General features: G+C 38.6%; 1 protein-coding gene across 7 annotated transcripts; it reads left to right on the plus strand.

Moving 5' to 3' along the window:
• Positions 1 to 937: 937 nt before the first annotated feature.
• LOC140762390 (probable folate-biopterin transporter 7) lies at positions 938 to 22,687 on the plus strand. Of its 7 annotated transcripts, XM_073100153.1 has the most exons (28): positions 938 to 1,095; positions 1,173 to 1,358; positions 1,777 to 1,857; positions 2,811 to 2,948; positions 3,664 to 3,774; positions 3,879 to 3,929; positions 4,049 to 4,149; positions 4,772 to 4,862; positions 5,739 to 5,873; positions 5,977 to 6,243; positions 6,407 to 6,485; positions 6,585 to 6,679; positions 6,772 to 6,855; positions 6,998 to 7,072; positions 7,141 to 7,188; positions 7,393 to 7,488; positions 7,601 to 7,830; positions 8,183 to 11,715; positions 11,882 to 11,955; positions 12,118 to 12,201; positions 14,212 to 14,283; positions 14,431 to 14,539; positions 14,618 to 14,681; positions 15,162 to 15,290; positions 15,376 to 15,493; positions 16,430 to 16,509; positions 17,095 to 17,891; positions 18,010 to 18,208. In XM_073100153.1, exons 2-27 carry the CDS (start codon positions 1,194 to 1,196, stop codon positions 17,528 to 17,530), a joined length of 6,546 nt encoding a protein of 2,181 aa, XP_072956254.1. In that variant the 5' UTR covers positions 938 to 1,095; positions 1,173 to 1,193; the 3' UTR covers positions 17,531 to 17,891; positions 18,010 to 18,208. The 7 variants fall into 7 exon arrangements, with proteins under 7 accessions (XP_072956254.1, XP_072956257.1, XP_072956259.1 ...); XM_073100154.1 differs by lacking the exons at positions 938 to 1,095; positions 1,173 to 1,358; positions 1,777 to 1,857; positions 2,811 to 2,948 and having other exon boundaries at positions 3,693 to 3,774; positions 3,873 to 3,929; XM_073100155.1 differs by lacking the exons at positions 938 to 1,095; positions 1,173 to 1,358; positions 1,777 to 1,857; ... (4 more) ...; positions 4,772 to 4,862; positions 5,739 to 5,873 and having other exon boundaries at positions 6,037 to 6,208.
• Positions 22,688 to 23,038: the final 351 nt, after the last annotated feature.

The following is a 23,038-nucleotide window of genomic DNA, read 5'->3' on the forward strand; positions in this document are numbered from 1 at the left end:
TCTTGAATTAGAGGACAACTATTTCTATTCACACTTACCAACGATTCCCATTAATACGATGAATAAGCTATAAAATATTCACTTCAGTTGTTGGAATTAAAAGCCTAGAGAATGTCGACGGTCTGCCTTTTAGATTGATATTTAAATGCAAATTTTAGTCGACCTTTATTTTATTTTGGCAGATGAAAATAATATGTTAAATTTAAATATTTTTAAATAACTATTAAATACTGACAATTCCTTTTTCTTCTTTCTTTATCTCGTTTTGGGCAGAACTTGATTACTTTTTTCAATTAAGAAAATGTAAGTTTATTATCTTCTTCTCAGCCACTCTCTCTTCTATTCCTATTCCGCGCATTAGATATAGTTAAAGCTTAGTATTTTTATTTTATATAGGTTTAAATATTCATTTAGGGCCTTAGGGGTTTTTGGTTTGTATAAAGAGAAACAGTAATATTTCACACAAAAAGATTTTAGTATAGACTGAGTTAAGTTATATTATATTAGGTAATTAAGTTAGGTTGTGCTGAATTAGATTTAATTAAGTATAAATTGGGTAAGTATAACTTAGCCGATTATAATTTTATAACATTTTTGGTACAGTTAACTTAACATAAAAATTTGAATATAATAGATTTAATAATATATATTTTTTAAATATATATTTACTAAATTATAAGGCTTGATTTATAGATAGTGAGAATATAAGATATAAATTATAATTTTGTTAAAAAGGGTTAGTGTTATTTAAACTTACTTAAATTATAATCAACTTCCGTTCCTTTAAAAAGTGATGAGGTTAAATTTACATAATAACAAATCAAGCCTTAATTTGTCTGAGTGTGTCTACAAAATAAATGGAAAACATAATAACACGACACATTTTCCAAGAAAACCAGTAGAGTGTGTCTAATATTATATTATCGTTCACTCACTGTCACGTGCGACGTGCGACGTGCGACGGCCGACGGCCCTTGGTTTGTGAAGCCAGAGAGGTAAAGGAAAATACGGGTGACCTTGGAGCGGCGATTCCTCCCTCTGTCTTCCTCTCGCGCTCACGAGCCTTCGAAAGCAATAAAGTGGTTCAAAAAACAGGTGATACGCTCTTGTCTTAATCCTTACCCTTAAACCCTAACCCTAACCCTACCCCTTTTCCGAAACCTTCATCCCAGGGGTTGCGGGTGGAGGTGGAGATGGAGATGGAGCTGGAGCCAAGGGTGAAGTCTCTGACCTTTAAGGTGAAGGCCATGTCGCGTGAATACCCCGCCCAGAAGGCGGCCCACGTTCTTGAGACCGATCTCCGAACCCACTGGTCGACCGCCACCAACACCAAGGAGTGGATCCTCCTGGAACTCGACGTACGTCACCTAGGAACACTCTCTTCTTGTTAATTTCAAGCCCGTTTGTCCTCTTCTTATGGTTCACTCAGTAGATTAGCTTGCACATACGCGTATCCTTTTTATTTTAGAGGAAGATTCTTTTTGAGAGTATCAATTCTCAAGGTACTCTCGGTCCTTCCTTCACTCCATCTCGATCCTGGGAATCTGTTTATTTTGGTTTTTTTGCGATTTCTTCGTTCTCCACAAAGCTTTGTTACTTTCGACTTTTGTAAAATCCAGCTGGTCGACTTGTCTTCTCATGAAATTTTACTGTTGGATTCAATTTTATTAGTCATTGTAACAAGCATGCGGGAGTTGTTTCCATCTTGGGCTTGCATTAATAACTCAATGGCACATGCCTTATTTCCTCCAGCTATTCTTTTTTTTTTTCCTGCAGGAAGCTTGCCTGCTTTCACATATTCGGATTTATAATAAATCTGTTCTTGAATGGGAAATCACAGCTGGATTGCGGTATAAGGTTTGAGGAATCTGTTCATATTTTCTTTGTTCAATATTGTCTGTCTCCTAGTTAAGTTTTATAAGTATAAAATAGAATAGTTTCACTTTTAAAATTTTTTCACTTGATTATGTGCATTTCATATTCGGAGAATTCAACCAAACGAATCAGTTGAGAAGAAGATAATCTAGGAAAACAGCAAGTTTTTCTGCAATGTCGTTCAAAATGTTCAAAATATAAGAAAATATCTACTTGTATGATTCTATCGTATGATTCTATCACTAGAAAATGTATACTCTGTGTTTTGAATAACTTACCAAGCATCTCGATATTATTTGTCAATGAAGAACTATCATTCACACGCAATTTCGTACAATTATGAAAAGCAATACTGATACTCAACACATAAAATTTTGGCGATATAAATGATAAGGGCATCTCAAAAATTATAAACTGTGATTTGACATTTATTATGATCTAGCTTGCAAGTCCTAGAATTCATTATCGTCATCTCATAGTGGAACCCCATCGAGTATCTTATATCTGTCCGAGTCACATTATTGTTTTCTTTTCCTTCATTGGGTTTTTGAATCAAGTACCTAACAGATATGCTTGTCAGTCAATTGGGTTGTTTCGTGGGGTGGGATATTTGGCCCGTTTATATGTGAATATGATTACATTATTTATATTTACCATCTACTTGAAGCATGAACAAACTTTAGGAAGTAACAGAAATTCACTTTCACTGTGTTTTACTTTTAAAAAGTATTGATTTGAATCATTTGATATTCACCATTAGTACAGCGGAGTCATCTTAGTCTATTCTGTCTAAATCTAAGATGCTTTTACTTCTTTAGTGAATAATAGGTTACATTGCATGGAATAGTTCTTATATGTGTCAATTTTTTCTTAATATTCTTTTAGGTGGATCTGATTTTATATTCTCTCAATAATTTTGTTCTCTTTGGGTCCAGCCTGAGGCATTTGTAAAGGTTCGTCCACGTTGTGAAGCACCTAGGCGTGATATGGTGTATCCCATGAACTACACTCCTTGCCGTTATGTACGAATTTCATGTTTGAGGGGAAATCCAATAGCTATATTTTTTATACAGGTACTTTTCTTGCCTTTATATACGGACTCTTTTAATATGGAATATGGGGATAGATATGCACATCAATGTGCACCAATAAGGAGAACTAGTTTAATTTACATGCAAGGCCTTGCAATGCGGAGAACAAGACCAAGTTAGAAAGCTAGAAGCAGTTAGAAAGAATTATGGTCCTTTTATTGCTGGAAGATATTGCCCAAGATAATACTGATTGGAGACAAAAGGGTTCATGTACTTTATTACTGTTATTGCCTTATTGGCCTAGTTTTGATTTTCTTGGAGTTGATAACTTGTCTTCTCCTTGGTAGGATATGATCAATTAAATGTATTCTGCTTCAGAGGTAGGCCAAACACGTCTAGATTTTAATTATACTATTAAGTACCTAAGAAAGTATTACTGATCTTCCAGCATAAATCCTATCTTTGGTGCCTCACATTTGCATTTCTTGAAACATCTAATCGATGGTCTCCTTTTTCATCGAAGGGGCACTTTGTTGGTCTCAAAAACTTCTGCAGCATGCAGCATCATGCCAGATCTTCTTTCTCTTTCTTCATTTTTTCCCCTTTGTAAGGAAAACTACATGAAGGTGTACAACAGGAAACATCTGGAAGTTGATTAGTAACTTCTGTTGATATTTTATGTGCTGCGCTGTTGTCATTTTTTTTAATCTCTGCCGCCTGTGTTTTTGATATATTATACTTGACAAATGATTGACAGCTGATTGGAGTTCCTGTGGCTGGACTAGAACCAGAGTTTCAACCTATTGTTAATTACTTGTTGCCAAACATTGTAACCAACAAACAAGATGCTCATGATATGCATCTTCAGGTAAATTACAGTTCAAATAACATAATATTTCTCTTTTTTCTATTTCCCTTTTGGAAAGCTATATTTGAAATGTTTCTGCAACTTCTAATGCTATTTAGTTGTAGTTGCTTCAAGACATTGCAGTTAGACTGCTACCTTTCCTTCCCCAGCTTGAGGTACAGCCATCGTTTTGCTTTTGTGAAGTGGAATTTAATTGTTTTATCATTGCCATTATTACTTATCGCTGAACTCTAGATTTGCAGTAGTTAACAGTTTTTTTTACATCTTATTGCAGGCAGATCTTAACAGTTTTACAGATGCAGCTGAGAGTAATATACGCCTTTTTGCAATGCTGGCTGGCCCATTTTATCCGATCCTGCGCCTTGTGAATGAAAGGTTATAATTTAATTGTCTTTCAGAATTTAGAATGATGCTCTTTCAAAACATTATGTAAAAAGGTGTATGACATTTATTTTCAATGCATTGTGTATCCTGGGATTATCTACCAAATTTATGACTACAGATGCTTTTTGGTTGAGTTGCTCTTTTTCTAAAAGGTGAACCATGTTCAATCAGCTGGCTTTTTCTTAGCTGAGATGTACTAATACTTGTTAAATATGCACAAACCTATACATGGGGGAGAAGGAAGCATGTGCTAATGTCAAATGAGAGCTAGAAGTTAACCAAATATGAGGAAGAAAAAGAAATTTTGAAGATCTGAAAAGGGTTGAATGAGACTTGATATGCATTCTTTGTACTTGTCATTACTGGTTGTAAAATATGTATCTTTTTGGTCAAGAATATATCTAAGCTCTTCAATCTTAATTATTTTATTTTAGTTAGCTTTTGATTGCAAAAAGTGCCACTTCTCACTAGGAGGTGAGTGGATGCAGAAAATTAAGTTAATCCACTTTCAAATCACCCCAAACTCACTTTTTTTTGCAATGGATGGAAAGTGTCTATCAAGTTTCTCTGATGTAATGGTCATAATTAGCAATCCTTCATATGAATTTTGTAGGGAAGCTGTGAAAACTCTGCTTAACCCTTCTGAGTCAGATGCTTCTAAAGGCAACCAGGCTTCCATGCCAACAGTGTCCTCAAATTTTGAGGTAATGAAGTACACCGTTGTTGTTTTCTTTCTCTCAATTATTTGCAATTCACGATATGCGTCTTTGTGATACACTATTCTTTTTGTTGTTTATTTATAGTTTGCTTTTTTAAATCACCTACTGTTACTGATCACGACCACATTTGATCCCGCTACATGTATTGCTAGGACTAGTTAAATTCCATAGCTGGTGGATGTACCTGAATATAAATAATTGTGCTTTTGGCGATAACCACAGAGATACAAACCCAAGGAGGCAGATATTTGCATATCTTTGAGAAATTGCTGCAAGTTGCTCTCTATTGTAATAACAATATAACACCTTTAGCTTACTAATCTAGGCATAACCTAGATAAGTTTGAGGATATTTCTGCCACTAAATCATTAGGAAAATCTGTATTACTATGCTGCTAGTTTGCACCTGTCAAGTGACTCAAGTCAGACTGATTTGATCTTTGGGTAGTGATGGCAAAGAGTAGCATAAGTCTTCTTTCTGCCTGAGCTTTAATTGCATATTCAATGTATTCCAACTCTATCCTTGTTTACTGAGCTGCTCTTTGATTTTTGGTCGTATACTCCATATATAGGTGACAATGTCTATTGGCTTCTATCTAGTGTATATCTCTTATTTGTTCATGAGATGAGAGACACAAGTTTTGATTTTAATCCTGTAGTTCATGCCTTATATTTAAGCCAAACCCCTATAGATTCTTCTAAATTCTTGCTTCTGCAAGCTCCAAAACCAAACTTGCTCTACCTATTGGTAAGACGTTGACCAGCTATACCTTTGTATTGGCTAGACAGATGTACACATACTTTGCCTGTTGGTAGAGCTCCAAGCAGAACAATTTTCAATTGATCCATCCTGTTCTTTCAGGCACAACCCAGGAGATCGCGCAGTCCATCGTTACTTCAACCTGCTTCAAGCTCCATAGCATTTCGTTCTGATGCAGTCATTGTACTTCTTAGGAAGGCATATAAAGATGCACATCTTGGAATAGTTTGTCGTAGAGTATGTATTTAGTATCTTCTTCCTGCTGTGGTATCTATATAATCTTTCTTTCTTCTCCTCTATCAGAACAATTTTCTCTTATAGCTTATATTGTCGATTTTAGGCATCAAGAGCTCTACAGAAGCTTGGAGAGCCTATTAAACCCTTAGATGAATCAGTGCCTGATCATGACCTGACTGTATCTTCCATTTCTGATGAAGTAGCTAAAGTTCAAGTGACCAATCATGTTCATCTTGCTGACTACTCAAGCTTGTTTGGAGAAGAATTTAAGATACTAGAAAGCAGCTATGATGATTCTTATTTGAATGTGTTGGATATTGCTGCTGTTGAAGAAGGTATTCTTCATGTCCTCTATGCTTCTGCATCACAGGTAAAGCATTTTTTAAATGTAAATTCATATACATGCATAATTATTTATGTTATCTGAAAGCAAGCGGTCATAGTTTAGTCAGATACTTTGATTTAGCTTATGAGCTTATTAGTTATGAACTTATGATTGATTACCTTTTTATTTGTCTCTTCTAAATCCACAGCCTCTCCTTTGTTGCAAGTTGGCTGAGAATAGTTCAAATTTGTGGTCAATATTACCACTTATACAGGCTTTGCTTCCAGGTAAGTGGTTCCTTCTTTCTGATTCCTTTTCCCTTTTCCTTTATGGTTGTTTTCATGTTAATATAGTTCTCATAATATTCCTAACTTTTCATCTTGTAGCACTTCGCCCTCCTATTAATAGTAGTCCTGTAGATCAAGTTGATGATAGTTTCTTCCAATGGAAACATCCTACTGTACAGCATGCTTTTTCTCAGGTTCACAGATTTTAAAACTCAATCTTTCTTTTTTGAAATCATGATGTCATTTATATCAGCAACAATGTCTTGACACTCAACATTGCTTGCAGATTGTTAACATGTCATCGTCATCAGTTTACCATCCTCTTCTTCATGCGTGCGCGGGTTATCTTTCATCATTTATGTCATCACATGTTCGTCAGCTGACATTTTGAATGTGAAATCACATACTGTCACCTTATTCTAAATTTAGAAAGAGAATATAGAACCAGTTGCTTAGTTAAGAAAGTCATTTACTCTCTTTTCTTCTTTTTTCCCCCTTATTGGCCATGTCAGGGAAAAGCAGCATGTGTGCTTATTGATTTGTGCTCTGGGCCATTATCGCCGTGGATACCTATAATTATAGCAAAGGTTCCTCTCTTCAATCAAATCCATATTTGTTCTTTACAATTTTTTTTTTCTTACTGACTCCAATGCAGATGGATCTTACAATTGAACTCTTGGAGGACCTCTTGGGTGTTATCCAGGTAAGGTTCATTTGTTTCACATACATAAAAAAGAATGTTTAAGCACAGAAGTTCTTTTGATGTGCTTGTGCTCAATTTTTTTTTTGTTCTGGGGTGTTGTATGTTTTCTCATTTTAGATGTACTCTACTTGTCCTCTGGAGAAGTGTTTAGCCTCTTGCATTAAAGAATTACTCGAAATGCTTTTTGAAAACTTTGCATGACAGGGTGCCCGACAATCTATTAATCGTGCCCGTGCTGCTCTGAAATATGTTATACTAGCCATATCTGGGCATATGGATGATGTTCTCGCCAAATATAAGGTCTGTCTCCTGCTGTTTTTTCCTTAGGATGCAAATATCTTGCAGAAATTATCTTGTTTATTTTAAGTGTCACTTTCTTTTGTAACTTATGTTTCTCGATCTTAACTTTCAGGAAGTTAAGCATAAACTTCTTTTTCTTCTGGAGATGCTAGAACCTTTTCTTGATCCTGCTATAACTGCCATGAAGAATACAATTGCTTTTGGTGATGTTTCAGCTGTATTCTTGGAAAGGCAGGAGAGTATATGTGCTGTTGCCCTAAATGTTATTCGCACGGCAGTTCAAAGGCCTGCTGTTCTTCCATCTCTGGAGTCTGAGTGGCGTAGAGGATCAGTCGCTCCAAGGTTTACTGAAGACTGTTCTTATGTGTTTTAGAGGTTTTGTCGGTAACAAAGTCTTACCAATGTTAAATACCAATATAAAAAAGTGAAAGATGTTATGGAAATTCTGAATATCCTCAAAAGTTTAAATAGATTATTCTTAAACTATCTTTAAGAGAAAAGTCGTTTGGGCTTCTGAGCTAATTGCTAATTACATATCCAAGTATTATAGATAGCTTATCATCTTCTCTTGACATATATAATCATAATCATAATGGTTGTTTTTCTCAATTCTAGGAAATCTATGCAGGTTCATGATTTTATCCTTCTTATTGACAAAGGATTAATGTCAGAATCTTTCCCTACTCTTCTGCAGTGTGCTTCTTTCTATTCTGTGTCCAAATATGCCATTGCCTCCTGACATCGACCTCTGCAGAGGTCCGCCTTCTAAGGTTGATCCAGAATCTTTGACCGCCTCACCGGGCTCTACAGTCCACCCTCATGGGGGATCCAGCATATCCTGCAGTAGCGAAGACATTGATGGAAAAATTGATACATGTGAAGGAACCTTAAAGACAGATGTCTTTGGAGATTCCAACCTCCTGTTTGCTCCTAGAGAGTTGAAACAATGTGTGCTTACAAGTCTTGCTAATCCTTTTCGAACTAGCCCTGATAAAATTAATTTAGAATCGAGTAATGGCTCTGCAGATGATAAACATACCAAGGAGAAGACCTTAACTGGAATCTTTCAGTTGGATAATGTTTTCGCAGCTGATTACTACAATATGCAAGCAGATTATCTGCAGCTTATAGTCCACAAGGACTGTGAGTTGAGGACTGCAGAATTTCAACGATTATCATTGGATTTGTGCTCTCAGCATGATATTACTCCAGAGGGACACGATGCTGGAATAGATGCCTTACTTTTGGCTGCTGAATGCTATGTAAATCCCTTCTTTATGATATCCTTCAGACCCAATTCAGAGCTTATCAAACAGATGAATAGTATTCATGCCAAACTAACTCAAGAAAATGCCATCATGGAACTTAGCAGCAATTTCCAGAGGAAAAAGATTGATTTAGAGACAGTAGCTCATCTTGAGAAAAACAGAGACAAAGCTGTCCTTGATATACTCCTACAAGCTGCCAAGCTGGACAGTGAGTACCATGGAAGGACATCATATGGTGAACCTTATGCAGATGATCTTGAAGAGGACGAGCAGTCCATCGAAATATCCCAGGGAGATATACAATTTGCTGATGCTGTAACGTTGGTCAGGAAAAATCAGGCTTTGCTTTGTCACTTTATTGTTCGGCAGTTTCAGAGAGAGCAGCACTCATCTCATGAAGTTCTTCTCCGGAGCCTGCTGTTTTTATTGCAGTCTGCAACTAAACTATTTTGTGCTCCAGAAAATGTGATTGATATAATACTGCAGTCTGCTGAGAATCTTAATGGACAACTTGCATCTTTGTACAGTCAAGTTAAAGAAGGAAAGATGCAGTTAGATATGGAAAAGTTACATGGCTTGCAGAGGCGTTGGGGCCTTCTTAAGAACTTAGTTTTAGCGTCATCTGGAAATGATGATGTCATGGAGCTTCTCAACATAACAAAGAATGGTTTCCATTACAGAAGTTTAGTTCCACCATCATCATGGATGCAAAAAATATCTAAATTTTCGAACTATGCTTGTCCACTTCCTCGGTTCCTCGGGTGGATGGCAGTATCTCGTTATGCAAAGCAATATTTGAGTGGACGGTTGTTTCTTGCCTCTGATTTCTCCCAGCTTACTTCGTTACTATCTATTTTTGCAGATGAGCTTGCATTTATAGATAATATAGTCAGACCGAAAGTTGAGGCTGCAAATATGGAATCTTTTGAGACAAAATGTCTTCTATCTGAGAAGGAATTCAGGCCTTCTAGTCCATCAGATACCCAGGATTTGTTTAAGGTTCTGCATCCTGACATGCATCTATTCTTCCCAACCATGAAAAATCAATTTGGTTCTTTTGAAGAGATCATTTTGGAAGCTGTTGGATTACATTTAAAATGTCTTCCCTGTAGTGCTGTAGCAGATGTTCTTTGTTGGTTTTCTGACATTTGCTTGTGGCCATATGTTGAAAGTGTTAAGGATAGTCTACCATACGGAAATACTGCTGATTCTTTGAAAAGATACACTGCAGTCAATGCTAAAACAGTTGTTCTATACTTAATTGAATCAATCGTAAGGGAGCACATGGAAGCTATTATTCCTGAAATGCCCAGGGTAGCCCACATTTTGGTATCACTAACTAAAGCTTCTTACTCTGATGTGACCTTCCTTGAATCTGTATTATGTCTTCTGAGGCCACTGATCTCTTATTTCTTAAGGAGGATGACGGAAGATGAAAAGCTGTTGGCTAATGGGTCCAACACTCAGGATTTTGAGTTGTTAAACTTTGACGAACTGTTCAAAAGTATGAGGTGCAAGAAAGAACCCAAGGATGTTTCTGGCGAGAACAACACTCAGGTAGCATTAGTGATCTTCATCTTAGGGTACCTCTTTCCTGACCTGTCTCTCAGGACAAAGATTGAAATTTTGGAGTCCTTGCTATTGTGGGTTGATTTTACCACCTCAGAGCCTACATCTTCTTTTCATAATTATCTTTCTGCGTTTCAGAAGGTCATGGATAGTTGTGACGTAGTATTAGAACGAAATGTAAAATTGTTGGGCATTAACATCCCACTTGAGAGAGAGCAATTATCTGAGACAGTTAGTTCCTTAAATGCCAATGACAACTTACACTTCTATTCTAATTTTCCAGATAGTGCAGACCAGAGTCTAATTTGGCAAACAGAATATCTTGACATTAAAGAGCCGGGTGCTGGTTTCTCTGGTCATGAGATTGATTCCCTATCTGCAAGTGAAATGAAAGAATTCTCAGATGTACTAGAAAAGTTCATTACTCAGCTTGTCCCAGCAGTTGAGGCTAGCTGGAAACTGCATTATAAGTTGTCTATGAAACTCGTTGTTTCAGCGGCAAAATGTATGTTATTCTCAAGATGCCTTCATTACTTCTTTCGAGCAGGTACACTTTCTGGGAATAGCAATGTGGGACACAATTTTCAGTGTGGTTCCAGTGAGCTTCCATCTCAATATTGGACAAATGCTCTTGTAGACCTTGCAGGACTTATCTTAATGACTCAACAAAATCAGTGTTGGCAAGTAGCAAATTCCATGCTTGACTATTTACTTGAATTGCCTAATAACATCTTTCTAGATTGCGTTCTCAGCAAGATATGCACTGCAATCAAGAATTTTTGTCGCCATGCACCAAGGATTTCATGGAGACTGCAGACTGATAAATGGTTATCTTCATTAGTCACTAGGGGAATCGATAACTTCAGAAATGGCGAGACTGCATTGGTTGATTTATTCTGTACAATGTTGGGTCATCCAGAACCAGAACAACGTTCTATTGCATTGCACCATCTTGGAAGAATCACTAACGTGAGCAGTAATGTTGAAGTAAACACAGGATCTTACAGAATCGATCAACAACTAGTTGGATCTCACTCGGCTATTTCTTTATCTGAATCAGCTATATCTTCCTTGGTTTCTAAGACATGGGATATTGTGGCAGCATTAGGATTATCTGATCCCTCAATGCTGTTAAGGTTAAATGCAATGGCATTGCTTTCATGCTATATCCCCTTTGCAGAGAGAAACCAACTGTGCACTTTTCTTGTGTCAAGTAACACCATACTGCAATGTACTAGTAAACTCTCACAGTCTATAGAAGAAAGCTATTTGACACAACTTTCATTGGTTCTCCTTGCAAATGCTTGCCTTTATTCTCCTGCTGAAGATATTGCCTTGATTCCTGAAAGTGTTTGGAGGAACTTGGAGACAATGGGGAAATCAAGAACTGGTACCTAAATATATTCCTCTAATTTGTCTGTGATGATGATGGCTTAACATAATTTATCCGCATTACTTGGAGAAGTCGTATCATATGCTGTTGGATTTATTTTTTCATATTGTAGTTTATTTTTGTTTAATATCGGACATTTGTTTTCTTGAAATATCAATCACAGGACTTGCTTATATGGAGAAAAAGTTGTGTCAAGCTCTCTGCAAACTGAGAAGTGAATGTGATGGTGGAAAATCAGTATGTATTCCCTTTCTTGCTGGTCTTACTTACTAGAAGCTGTGAGATTTGTTTACTATTATACCTAATGCTTTCTTTTCTAGTTGAAAGTTCCACTGCCCTTGGGTGATTTTTGACTGATCTCATATATTTGGATTCACATTTATTTGTTATGCTTTGTAGGCTCTGAAACAATTACTTTCAGCCAGCTCTACTGTTAAACATACTGATCCTAGCTTCAAGAACACCCGTGAGTCAATTCTTCAGGTCAGTTATTAAACAGATGATTTACTTAAATTTCAAGCACCTGTTTTTTCTTTGATGCAAGTAGATTAGTGATGTACCAATGAAATTGTAGTGTCACTTGCACTACGGATTCTATGTACTTCTTTGAATAGTGTATCACATATGTAGGGTCAGCTATACTTCTAGATACTCTTTTCACTTCTTTGTGTCTCCATAGTTTAGTAATAGTGAAGGTGTGAACACCTTCAGTATGTTAAATATTGGAGATAAGAGAAGGTTAAGCACTAGGAGAACATGAGGTGTGACTTGGATATTTTCTTTACAATATAATTTTGACTTTGATATTTTCTGGAGAACATTTAATTTACTGAGATTTTCTCTTAGATACGGACATATTGTTTGGTACTTTCTGGTAGTTAATGGTGATTAACTCAATGCTAGCCTAAATGGAATTCTCCATGTCCCGCACTTTCCAACTTAATGATTAGTGAGTATGTTCACCCTAGGGAATCTTCTAGGGCTGTCAGGCTTGACGAGCAGCTCGGGCTCGGCTCGGGTGAAGCTCGAGTCCGGCTCGGCTCGATCAGAGCTGAGCCGAGCCCGAGCCATTATAATAGGCTCGAAATTAATATCGAGCCGAGCCTGAGCTGGAGCCGGCTCGCTCAGGCTCGGCTCGATAGGCTCGATAGCCTGAGTCCCTATGACTAAGGACACGTGGCATAAGGAAATATTGCCACGTGTCCTTCACTAACTCATTCTCACCCGTAACCTACCTCAACATTCATCATCCTCACCTACCCCACCCTCACCTATCCCACTCTCATTAATTACTTCACATTTCCCATCACATCACCTTCCCCATCATCAATTCCCCCACCCTCACCTTCACTCTCACCCTCATCCACCCGATCACCTTCATTCTTCCCTCCCCGTCGGTCTCCATCGGCAACGACGGCAAACCACCACCACGGCGCCACACCTTCCTCCGTCGTCGGCCTCCTCCTCCTCCTCCTCCTCCGTCGTCGGCCTCCTCCATTCGTCTCTGACTCCTTCGGCAAGCCGTCGCCCACGTCGGCACCGCCCACGTCGCAACCGCCCACGTCGCCACCGCCTTATCCTCTAATCGAGCTCGAGCTTTGCTCGGGCTCGGCTCGAGCTCGGTTAGGCTCAGCTCGAGCTCGGCTCGGGTTGAGCTGAGCCGAGCCTGAGCAACATTGTGAGGCTCGAAACTAATTTCGAGCCGAGCCTGAGCTAGAGCCGGCTCGCTCAGGCTCGGCTCGTTTACACCCCTAGAATCTTCATAGCCTCCCACTATGGCCCACGTGATCTGTCCCATTTTTACTTCCCCATGCTATCGATAATCTTAAACTTATTCTCAGCCTTTTTTTTGCATTGGTCAACTATGTATATTGAATTTGTGGGTTGTGCAATTAAAGAAACATTTTTCAAAGCATATATACTGAATTTGATTAGGAAGGAAAGCAGGCTAGTATTCAATTGATAGAACAAAAAATATACACTAGGAAAAGGTAGTAAGAGGTTTTAATTTGTAATCTAATTTCTTAAGATGGCTGAAGCATATATATTTTTTGCCACATCAATTTTAGGAAGAATATTTGATGCAAAACGTGGTGAAGAGAGGGAGATGGAGGAGGAAACAAATAGAGAAGAAGAATAAAGTTTCGCACATCTATCCTTAAAATGGTTTTACATCTCCACCCATAAAATAATTTCACACCAATTTTTATAAAGGAGAGCAAATCAAATTATCTTCATTAATCTCAAAATAAAGTACAACGGGTCTATATATAGATTTACAATAGAAATAAGCAAAAGACACCCTAAATAAATTTAGTCGTAAGTAAATTGTTGATTCAAGATTGAAGCACAATATATTTTTGTATTTTTGTTAAATTTATTTCATCAAGGGTACTAACATCCCCATTACTAGACATGCTGGGTGAGAACTTCAGCTTATTGCATTGCTACTGTTCTACTCACTTCATAGAGAACTGTGTATTTTTCTTACAGGTCCTATCTTCTCTGACTTCTGTCAAATCATACTTCGATTTCTTCTCAAGGAGAATTGACCAGGAATCTCAGGTTACACAACTCACTTTATTAGTTTATTCTATTTTGCTTTTTTGCTTTCTGAGCCAACACAGCAACAACAAGAACATTCATCAGTGTTTCTTGGTGTTTGTTGGTTTGGAAATCTCTTAGCTCAGTATCCTATGTGATTATATTTAGGAGATAGAAGAAGCAGAAATTGAAATGGAAATTCTTCAGAAAGAAAAAGCACTGCAAGAAGTATCTGACCACACCCAGGAAGATGCCCTTCAGAATCAAACTCGACCAAGTAAGCTGTAGTTATCATCTTTGGTTTTGCATTACTCTTTTTATCCTTATTTGACTAACATTTCTTTTTGTTTGGCAGACTATAAGGTTGATATAAAAGCTAATGACCGTCTTCAACAAATTAAGGATAACATTAGATCCTTGTAAGTGTCTAGAAATCTCAATAGTCATTAAAGTACTTGGATGCTAGTCACATGCACTAATAGCTATCTCCATTCCTGCTTGTTTTGTTTTGTATGCACTCTTCATGTCTCTTTGTTGAATAAAGTACTTTTCAGAAAGAAGTTTTGGACATTAATAAAACATTCTGCATGTTCACTGTTTGACTTTCAGTCTGTACATTATCTACAGAGACAACGGTAGATAATATGATGGTGGATGCCTGTATGTTTAGTATTTCAGTCCTCGAGTGCTGATGCACTTTTGTGTTCTTTACTGGGATTTGTTTCATGAGAAAAGTATCATTATACTCTCTGGTAGAATGTGAATGTTGATGTTAGACACTTCTTCTATTGGTAGCATATTCTTTCTCTGCTAGTTAGATACAAATCTAAGCTTTGTTTATGTAGGCATAATTTCTTTAGAATGTATAAATTACCCATATAATTAACTTTTCTTTGCAGAGAAAGATCCAAGCTCAAAGAAGAAATAATAGTCCGCAGGCAAAAAAAGCTTCTGATTAAACATGCTCGTCAAAAGTATTTGGAAGAGGCAAATTCACGAGAAATGGAACTTCTACAAGAGCTTGACAGGTTATGCTCTTATTTCTTCTTTGTGTTCTCTTGGAAATAATATGAAATTTATCCTGTTATGTTACTCATTTTTAGCTCTATCCAGGGAAAGAGCCAGGGAAATGGAACGTGAATTAGAGAGGCAGAGGCAATTGGAGCTTGAGCGTGCAAAGACTAGGGAACTGCAGTTCAATCTTGATCTGGAAAGAGAAAAGCAAACTCAAGTATTACTGCTCAAACCTGCCCTGATATTGCATTCAATACAGATATTCCTTTCATTGTTACTTTTATTGTGATTACAAGTCCTTTGATGTGCTGGCACAGATGTGTGTTGATGACAACAAAATGACCTTGATTTCTGGATTAAATGTGTTCTAGTTGGTTTAAAAGTGTCTGATTTAGGTGCCAAGTATGCCTTGCTATTGTCTGATTTGTTTCATTATTGGATAGATTACTGCCTTTCCAAGTTTCATACTTGATAGTATACTCCCACCATCTCCTTCCCAGTCAACTTCTTGGAGACATTTGTTTTTTGAGAGAAATCTATATCTATGATATAAGGATACATCTTGTGAGATGATACGTAAAATGGTACAAGAATTAACATGTGAAATAAGAAAGTAGCTAGTGCCAATTGTGCAGCAAACAATTACCTAGTTGTGCTAAAGATTCACTGGTGATTGTAATTGGAACTTGGAAGCAGGAAGTTAGGTACTATGAAATATTATAACTTATTGGGTGGTCATTGACTATGAAGTGCAGTCGCCTGGACTCGTATGTTTCTTGATTAGTTTGTTCTATAATATTTGAGAATGGCAAAATCAAGTGAGTATATCCTGGTTATGTGAATTAACTTGAGTTTGTCCTGTATCATAAATAAGTAGGACTTAACGGAATCTTTGTACAAATCATCCCAAAAGATACTTAGAGCTTAAATTTAATATTATCTGATGTATCTGATAATTGTAAAGAACTCACTGAGTTTCATAGTTCATACTAGTGAATTTGAGATTTCTGGTAATTGTTTCTGCACTTTATATCAATATTCTAGTTAAGGGGTATCCTTTGCTTTTGTCTTGTCCTATTCACTTGCTTCAGTAGACTATGCTGCACTAAATCATAGAAGATGGGCTAATATTGCTCATCGCCTCTGTTTGCAGAGAGATCTTCAACAGGAATTGGAGCAAGTAGAATCTGGCGTTCGGTCATCACGGCGTGATTACTCATCCAATGCCAACAGGTGGTCTTTTCAATTTTAAATTTCTGAAATTCTAATGCATTATTCATTGCCGATGTGTTTGTCTTGTTGTGATTACATTGCATTGATCATCATATCACGTATTCATTTGAACATTTCCAAGCATGGATACTTCCTATGTTTGTATTGGATGCCATATTCGACATGATACATGTCAAATACTTAATACTTTCTCAAACTTTAAAAATTAAAGTAATTCAAATATTTTTTGGATGCATTCATGGGAGAAGAGAGGGCACTTATATTGGTTTAGAGAATTCTACATGGATAAGCCAAATAGGAGAGTTACTACCTTCCACTTCTTGTTCGATTGCAAAGTTGTTAATGTGATAAATATTGGGTTGGCTTATTAGTTATTATATTGGCATCATTTGAGATGTGAATGCGCCATGTTAGGATTTCATGCCGCAACAACAGCAGTTACAACATTTGGAATATATTGGATAGACCAGTCATTAGTTTATCTCAGCAATTAAATGGAGACATTCTTGGATAGCACTATCATAGGTTACAACATCTCTAGTATCTTTTTGAAATCTGTTTCTCATGCTTCGTAGTTTCGTGCAGTCGGCCTAGGGAAAGATACCATGAGCGAGAGAATGTCAGAACTGGGCGACAAGAAGGGAACATTAGATCAAGCAGCAGAGGCCGTGAGAGTGCCACTAGTCAAATGGTGACCTCTAATCCCAGCGTCTCTCCATCGCCTAATATAGTGCTTGCTGGATCCAGATCATTTTCTGGCCATGTTCCTACAATCCTACAATCAAGGGACAGGACTGAGGAGCGTAGTGTCTGTTATGAAGACAGCATTGAAGGGAGTAAGGATTCTGGAGATGCGAGTAGCATTGGTGACCCAGAACTTGGCTCAGCCTTTGATGGCTTGGCAGGAGGGTATGGGTCTGTATCGAGACATGGGTCACGAGGTAGCAAGTCAAGGCAAGTTGTTGAACGAAGAGAGCGGGATGGGAGGCGGGAGGGGAAATGGGAGAGAAAGCATTCTTGATTTTTTGTTGGCCAAAGCTGTTACATGATTGTATTGTTGCCAGATATATAGCTCGGCCTCTGTCCTGTGACAAATCTATAGTATGGGGTCAGGGATGCTTCTGTCCTCGTGGTTATAGCCGCATAAACCCCCATCTTCACTGAAAGGTTCCGTTTGGGGGGCTGAGGACATCAGTTTGCGTGCCAACTTTGTATATTGTGAGATGCAGGGGTGAACAAGAGTTCCTGAAGGAAGAGAGAGAAAAGGTTTACCTGTCATTTTGTTTACTTCCTATGATTTCTCTTGATCACAATTTCGGACAGCTTCACTAAGATTTGTGCTACTATTGAGTGCATGCTCAATGGTGTGAACTTCTTTTCCTGTAAGTAAATGTCATCACATTTTGTGGATGCCTTTCTATTCCTGCAAACTTTACGTCGTGATGCCCCTTACCCTCATGCAACTGGATCTCAACTGATAGTATTCTTCCTGTTCACTAGGTCAATCACTGGATTTGGGGGATTGCCATCTGTTCCTATTGCTATCTCATGTTTGCACTCATAACAAGGGCATGCTCAGATGGATAGGGCAATAAAAATAGCACAATCCAGGTGCGTTGTACTATTGATAGTAAAGTAAAAATGAATACATAAAGTTCGTAACAAAAGCAGGTATTATACGAGTAATTGGTTTTGTTTAGTTTCTTGCTCCGTGCCTGACGATAGAGATCATTGAGAGAAACTCACTAACGAACCAACCAACCAACCAACCCTTGTAACAGCAAATGAGAGAATTCTACGCTTTCCCTGATTTCATGCAATTCCGTCGCAGAATCACAGTGAAGGGGCGGATTGATGTCCTGCCGACAGTCTATTTAGACTCCTCCCAACAGGTTCCTCATTTCGGCTTCTGTGAATTGTGATTCTATTTTTATCTCAAAGACGTATATTATTTGGTGGTTACTATTTGTTTTATATCTATTATAGTAAACCAACTCTTGAGCTTTGCGGGAAGTCGATGATTAATTTTGATATGGAGGCGGCTCTAGTGGTTTGCTGATCTGGTAGTGATGTGTAATCATGAGATTGCAAAAACTTAATAAGTCGGTTGGAATCCCGTGTTAAAATATCTCATAAAAATGTTAAGACAGATGACACCTTATTCCATATTCATTGATTATTATTATTATTTCTTCATTTTCCTAAAGGGTAAGAGAAAAATGTCGCTCTCCGAAATGGTATCCTTCTCCTCGCAAGAAACCTCCGTCCGCTAAGGCCCGACCCGACCCGACCCGATACCAAATCCTCACTATTACTTTCCTTCCCAGAAGCATCGTTTCCTCGTTTCGACGCCCACAACTGTATACTCAGATATTCTCCTCTCCAGATCTCCACAGGACGCCAACACGTGTCATTTAAATTAAATTTAACAAAAACAAGAGAAAAGCGCACCGCACCCTAATTGGAAACTCACTCGATCTTATATAAGGTACCATCGACGAGGAAGCCAGATCCCAAAGCTTCTTCCCTCTGTGCATTTGAATTTTTGGGTATACACACACACACACACACACATATATATATATATAGAGAGAGAGAGAGAGAGAGAGAGAGATATGGATTGGGTGCGATGCGTGGTGGGAGTTGGGTTTTGGATGCAAGGATTCCGATGCTTCCCATGGCTAGGCGTCAATTTCTTCCTCAAGGATGGGCTCGGGGTGGCGCCGTCGTCTCTCCAAATCCTTCAGAACTCAGCCAATCTTCCCATGGTCGCGAAGCCCCTCTATGGCCTCCTCTCCGACGCCGTCTATATCCGAGGCCAGCATCGCCTTCCGTACGTCGCCATCGGAGGTATGCCTCTCTCTCTCTCTCTCTAACCCCCCTCCTTTTGTCGCTTCCTCTCACCGAGTCTCTTTGAAACTGTCGTCCGCCGCTTCCGTCATCGGGGGTCTGGAACTGGGATCCAGGCGCATTCTGGTGTTCCTGCGGAGCAACTGGCTCCATCTGTCCTAAGGGGCCACGTGGAATCACTCTTTAGGAGGAATCACGAGAATATCCCATGTGGATGTGGTCGGCCGCGGCCGACCCTCGTGTGAGTTGGTGTCCTCGCGTTTCTTTGTTTTGGGCCAGGCCGAGCAACTCAGCCCAGTTTGCATCCGCATTTATTGATGAACTGTTTGTTTTTACCAAATTGGCTTATTAGTTTACTAATCTCGAATTTGTTGGAGAGGACTGACTTGAGGAGGGCGGGTCGGTCTTATGTTATTGGGATTAGTGATATGGGGGGGGGGGGGGGGGGGGGGGGGGGATGCTGTCGTCATCATTGACGGCCCATTTGACAAGTTAAAAAACTAGCTAATTGATCCTAGTGATGACCGGAAAGCTTTTGTCTAATGTCTATTTTGTTCGATATGCTGGTTTAATCTCACAATGAATGGACGCTGCAATCCCAACTGGGGGATTTCGATTCTGATTAATCTTAAGATATGTCATTAGCTAGCTTGCCAACTTAGGTGTTTGTTGAGTCGTGTAAGATTTGTATTCTGATTTTTTAGGATATGTTCTTTGTAATGGATTTTGGATTCTGAGTGGGTTTGAAGTACTTTTGTCCTGTTTTATAATCATAATAGGTTAAGAATGATTGTTTGTACTATTATTATATTTGCTTTACGCTGACAAAAGCTTGTTCTCAAGCACCTTCCTACTACTCATAGAATCCTGGTAGTTGATGATGAAGTTGAGTGAAGATACTTCACTCAATCTTTCTGTAAAACGCTCACTGATCTTTTCATGCGAGTGGCATTCTCTTTATGCTCCATTCGTTGCTCTTGAATATCCTTCTTATGTGTCACAGATTCAGTGTTTATTGGTTCAAATGTTGCACGATTATGAATGAACACGGTAAGAGAGTTCTTTATGTTTAAGATGAGAATGTTGAGAGAAATATGTAGTGCCCCTAAAGGGATTCAATTTGGAGCCCAAAATAGCTAATTTTCATAATTTAAGGACTTGCTTGGATAAAGGACATAATCTTGTGCTTATGTTTATTGAGGATTAAATTGGCCATTAGATTATTGAAGCGCAGTTTTGGACTGCTGCGAAAGCAAGCCAGCAGCTGGAGAACATCGGTTGAGGCCTCACCGGGCTTCCCTAAAATATTCTCTTTTATGAATAGTAGGGCGCTGAGTGATAACTTCTCAACGACAAGAAAGACGAGGTTTCAACATAAACCTGAGCATATCTTATTCATGAGAAAGTTGCAGTCTCAAACAGCTGTGGTATTTAAGATGTGCAATGATACTTATGTAATGTCCAGGTCAACAATTTCAATTAATTATTGAATAGTTTATCCTTTTTCTTCTACTTTTGGTATCTCTGAAAGTTGGCAAATGGCAAGCATGATGTAGCAAAAGCAGTAGCCAGTTGAGCTTGCTATTAGTTTTCTTGCATTTATATCCATTCTCTTAGCTGTTTCTGCACCAGTATTAAATTTTACACAAGTAACCCTTTGAGTACATATATAGCTGACTGTGGTGTGTGAAGATTCCGAATACGATCTTCTACATATTTCTTCGGTTTCTGAAATTCTTTCAATGTGTAAAAATTCTAATGGATGCGGCGTAATATGTTATTAAGAAGTGATATTTATCCTTCATTTAGAGTTCTGCGATGTCAGTCTATCTAATAGAATTTTAGAACTGATGCGTTGCATTTTCACCTCCATGATATAATTATAAGTGCTTTTAAGAAGCTGACGGCTGGTTGCGTCATTGTAGTGTACTAGAGTTAGATTTTGTTTGAGGAGGAGATTATATTTATCTATTTATAATTTACTTCTTCCATGTTTTCGTAGAAGTTACCACTGACTAATTTGAGTTTTTATGATATTGTGCAGCTCTCCTGCAAGCGGTCTCATGGTTGGCAATCGCTTCCTTGCCCGGATCATCAATTTCTGTAGGCATCCTTACCCTCTTCCTCCTCCTCAGTAATCTGGGTGCATCCATAGTGGAGGTTGCAAATGATGCCATCGTTGCTGAGGCTGGGAAGCAGTCCTCTTCTCCATCAGCGTCAGGACAACTCCAGTCCTTTGCTTGGATATCTGCCTCCATAGCAGGCGCTCTTGGAAATCTCTTTGGCGGCATGGCCATTAATCAGTTTTCTCCCAGAACCATGTTTCTCCTTTTTGCCCTCCTGCTTGTGATTCAGTTCGTCACAACTGTTGCCGTCCCTGAGAGCTCCCTCGGCCTTCCTAAGAAAGCAGGTCAACCATCAAAATCTTCTAGCATCAGCAAACAACTATCGGAACTGTCTGTTGCTCTCTGTAAACCAGAGATCTTCCGTTCAATCGTGTGGTTTTCAGCATCTTATGCGCTAGTTCCACTGCTGACCAGCACCATGTTCTTCTACCAGACACAGCACTTAAAACTGGACTCGTCAGTTGTTGGCTTGTCCAAGGTATTTGGTCAGGCAGCTTTATTGGCTTGGAGTGTAGCCTATGACAAGTACTTTCAAGGGACTTCCGCGAGGAAGGTTTTATCGGCATTGCAGTTAAGCACTGCTTTCTTAATGATGTCTGATGCCCTGTTTGTACAGGGAATATACAGGAAGATTGGAATTTCAGACTCCCTGTATGTTGTGATCTTTTCAGGGTTGTTGGAGGCCCTTTTCTTGTTCAAAGTTCTGCCATTTAGCGTTCTTATCTCACAACTCTGCCCTGCTGGATGTGAGGGCTCTGTTATGGCTTTTGCCATGTCCGCATTGGCACTTGCGTCCATTGTCAGTGGCTACTTTGGGGTTGCACTTGCTGCATTTTTAGGAGTGTCGGGAACTAACTTTTCAGGGCTCTCAGTTGCCATCTTGATAGAGGCTGCTTGCACTATGCTGCCCCTCTATTGGTCGTCGTGGATCTTGGACAGCGGACGACGACCCAGGAAGAAAGAAGAGTGAGTGTTACAATAACAAGGGAATGGTGGCTAGAGATCAGAGATGCCTTTTTTTCTATATTAAAAAAAAAATGTCTCATTTCGTCAGAGATGTGTTCTGATACATAGATTCGGTGGATTTGTCAATGTGAAATTTGTCTACAATTATGTGAGATATGATATAAACTTTTGTCATAATTTTCATATATCCTGTCCTTGTGGGACAATCAAGTAGACAGACATACCTTCACCTATAATCAAGCAGACAGACATCACTTCTAGCAAGTAGTGTTTTACTTTTACCTGTTCCAGGAGGAGGACCATAACAAAAGACCCCCTCATTCAATTCCCAAGCTTAATTAATTTCTCTGGACGAAGCGCGCAAATCTAGGAAGCTCCATAATTGAAAATGAAATACCCAAAGATGTTCGCCTAAAAATTATGTGCATGATTCATTCATCATGACCTACCACTCCTGGCATCTTTTCAATTTGCTCCTTACGTCCACCAACAACATTATAGGCATGCTAAGTCAGGCTTCTCCTCTACCCATCGTCATTGTAACTTGGATGGATTTTCTACCACAATACACATCATGTCCTTGAAGT

Source organism: Typha angustifolia, chromosome 7 (assembly GCF_048772165.1).
Source record: "Typha angustifolia cultivar Huaian chromosome 7, ASM4877216v1, whole genome shotgun sequence".
NCBI classification, from domain to species: domain Eukaryota; kingdom Viridiplantae; phylum Streptophyta; class Magnoliopsida; order Poales; family Typhaceae; genus Typha; species Typha angustifolia.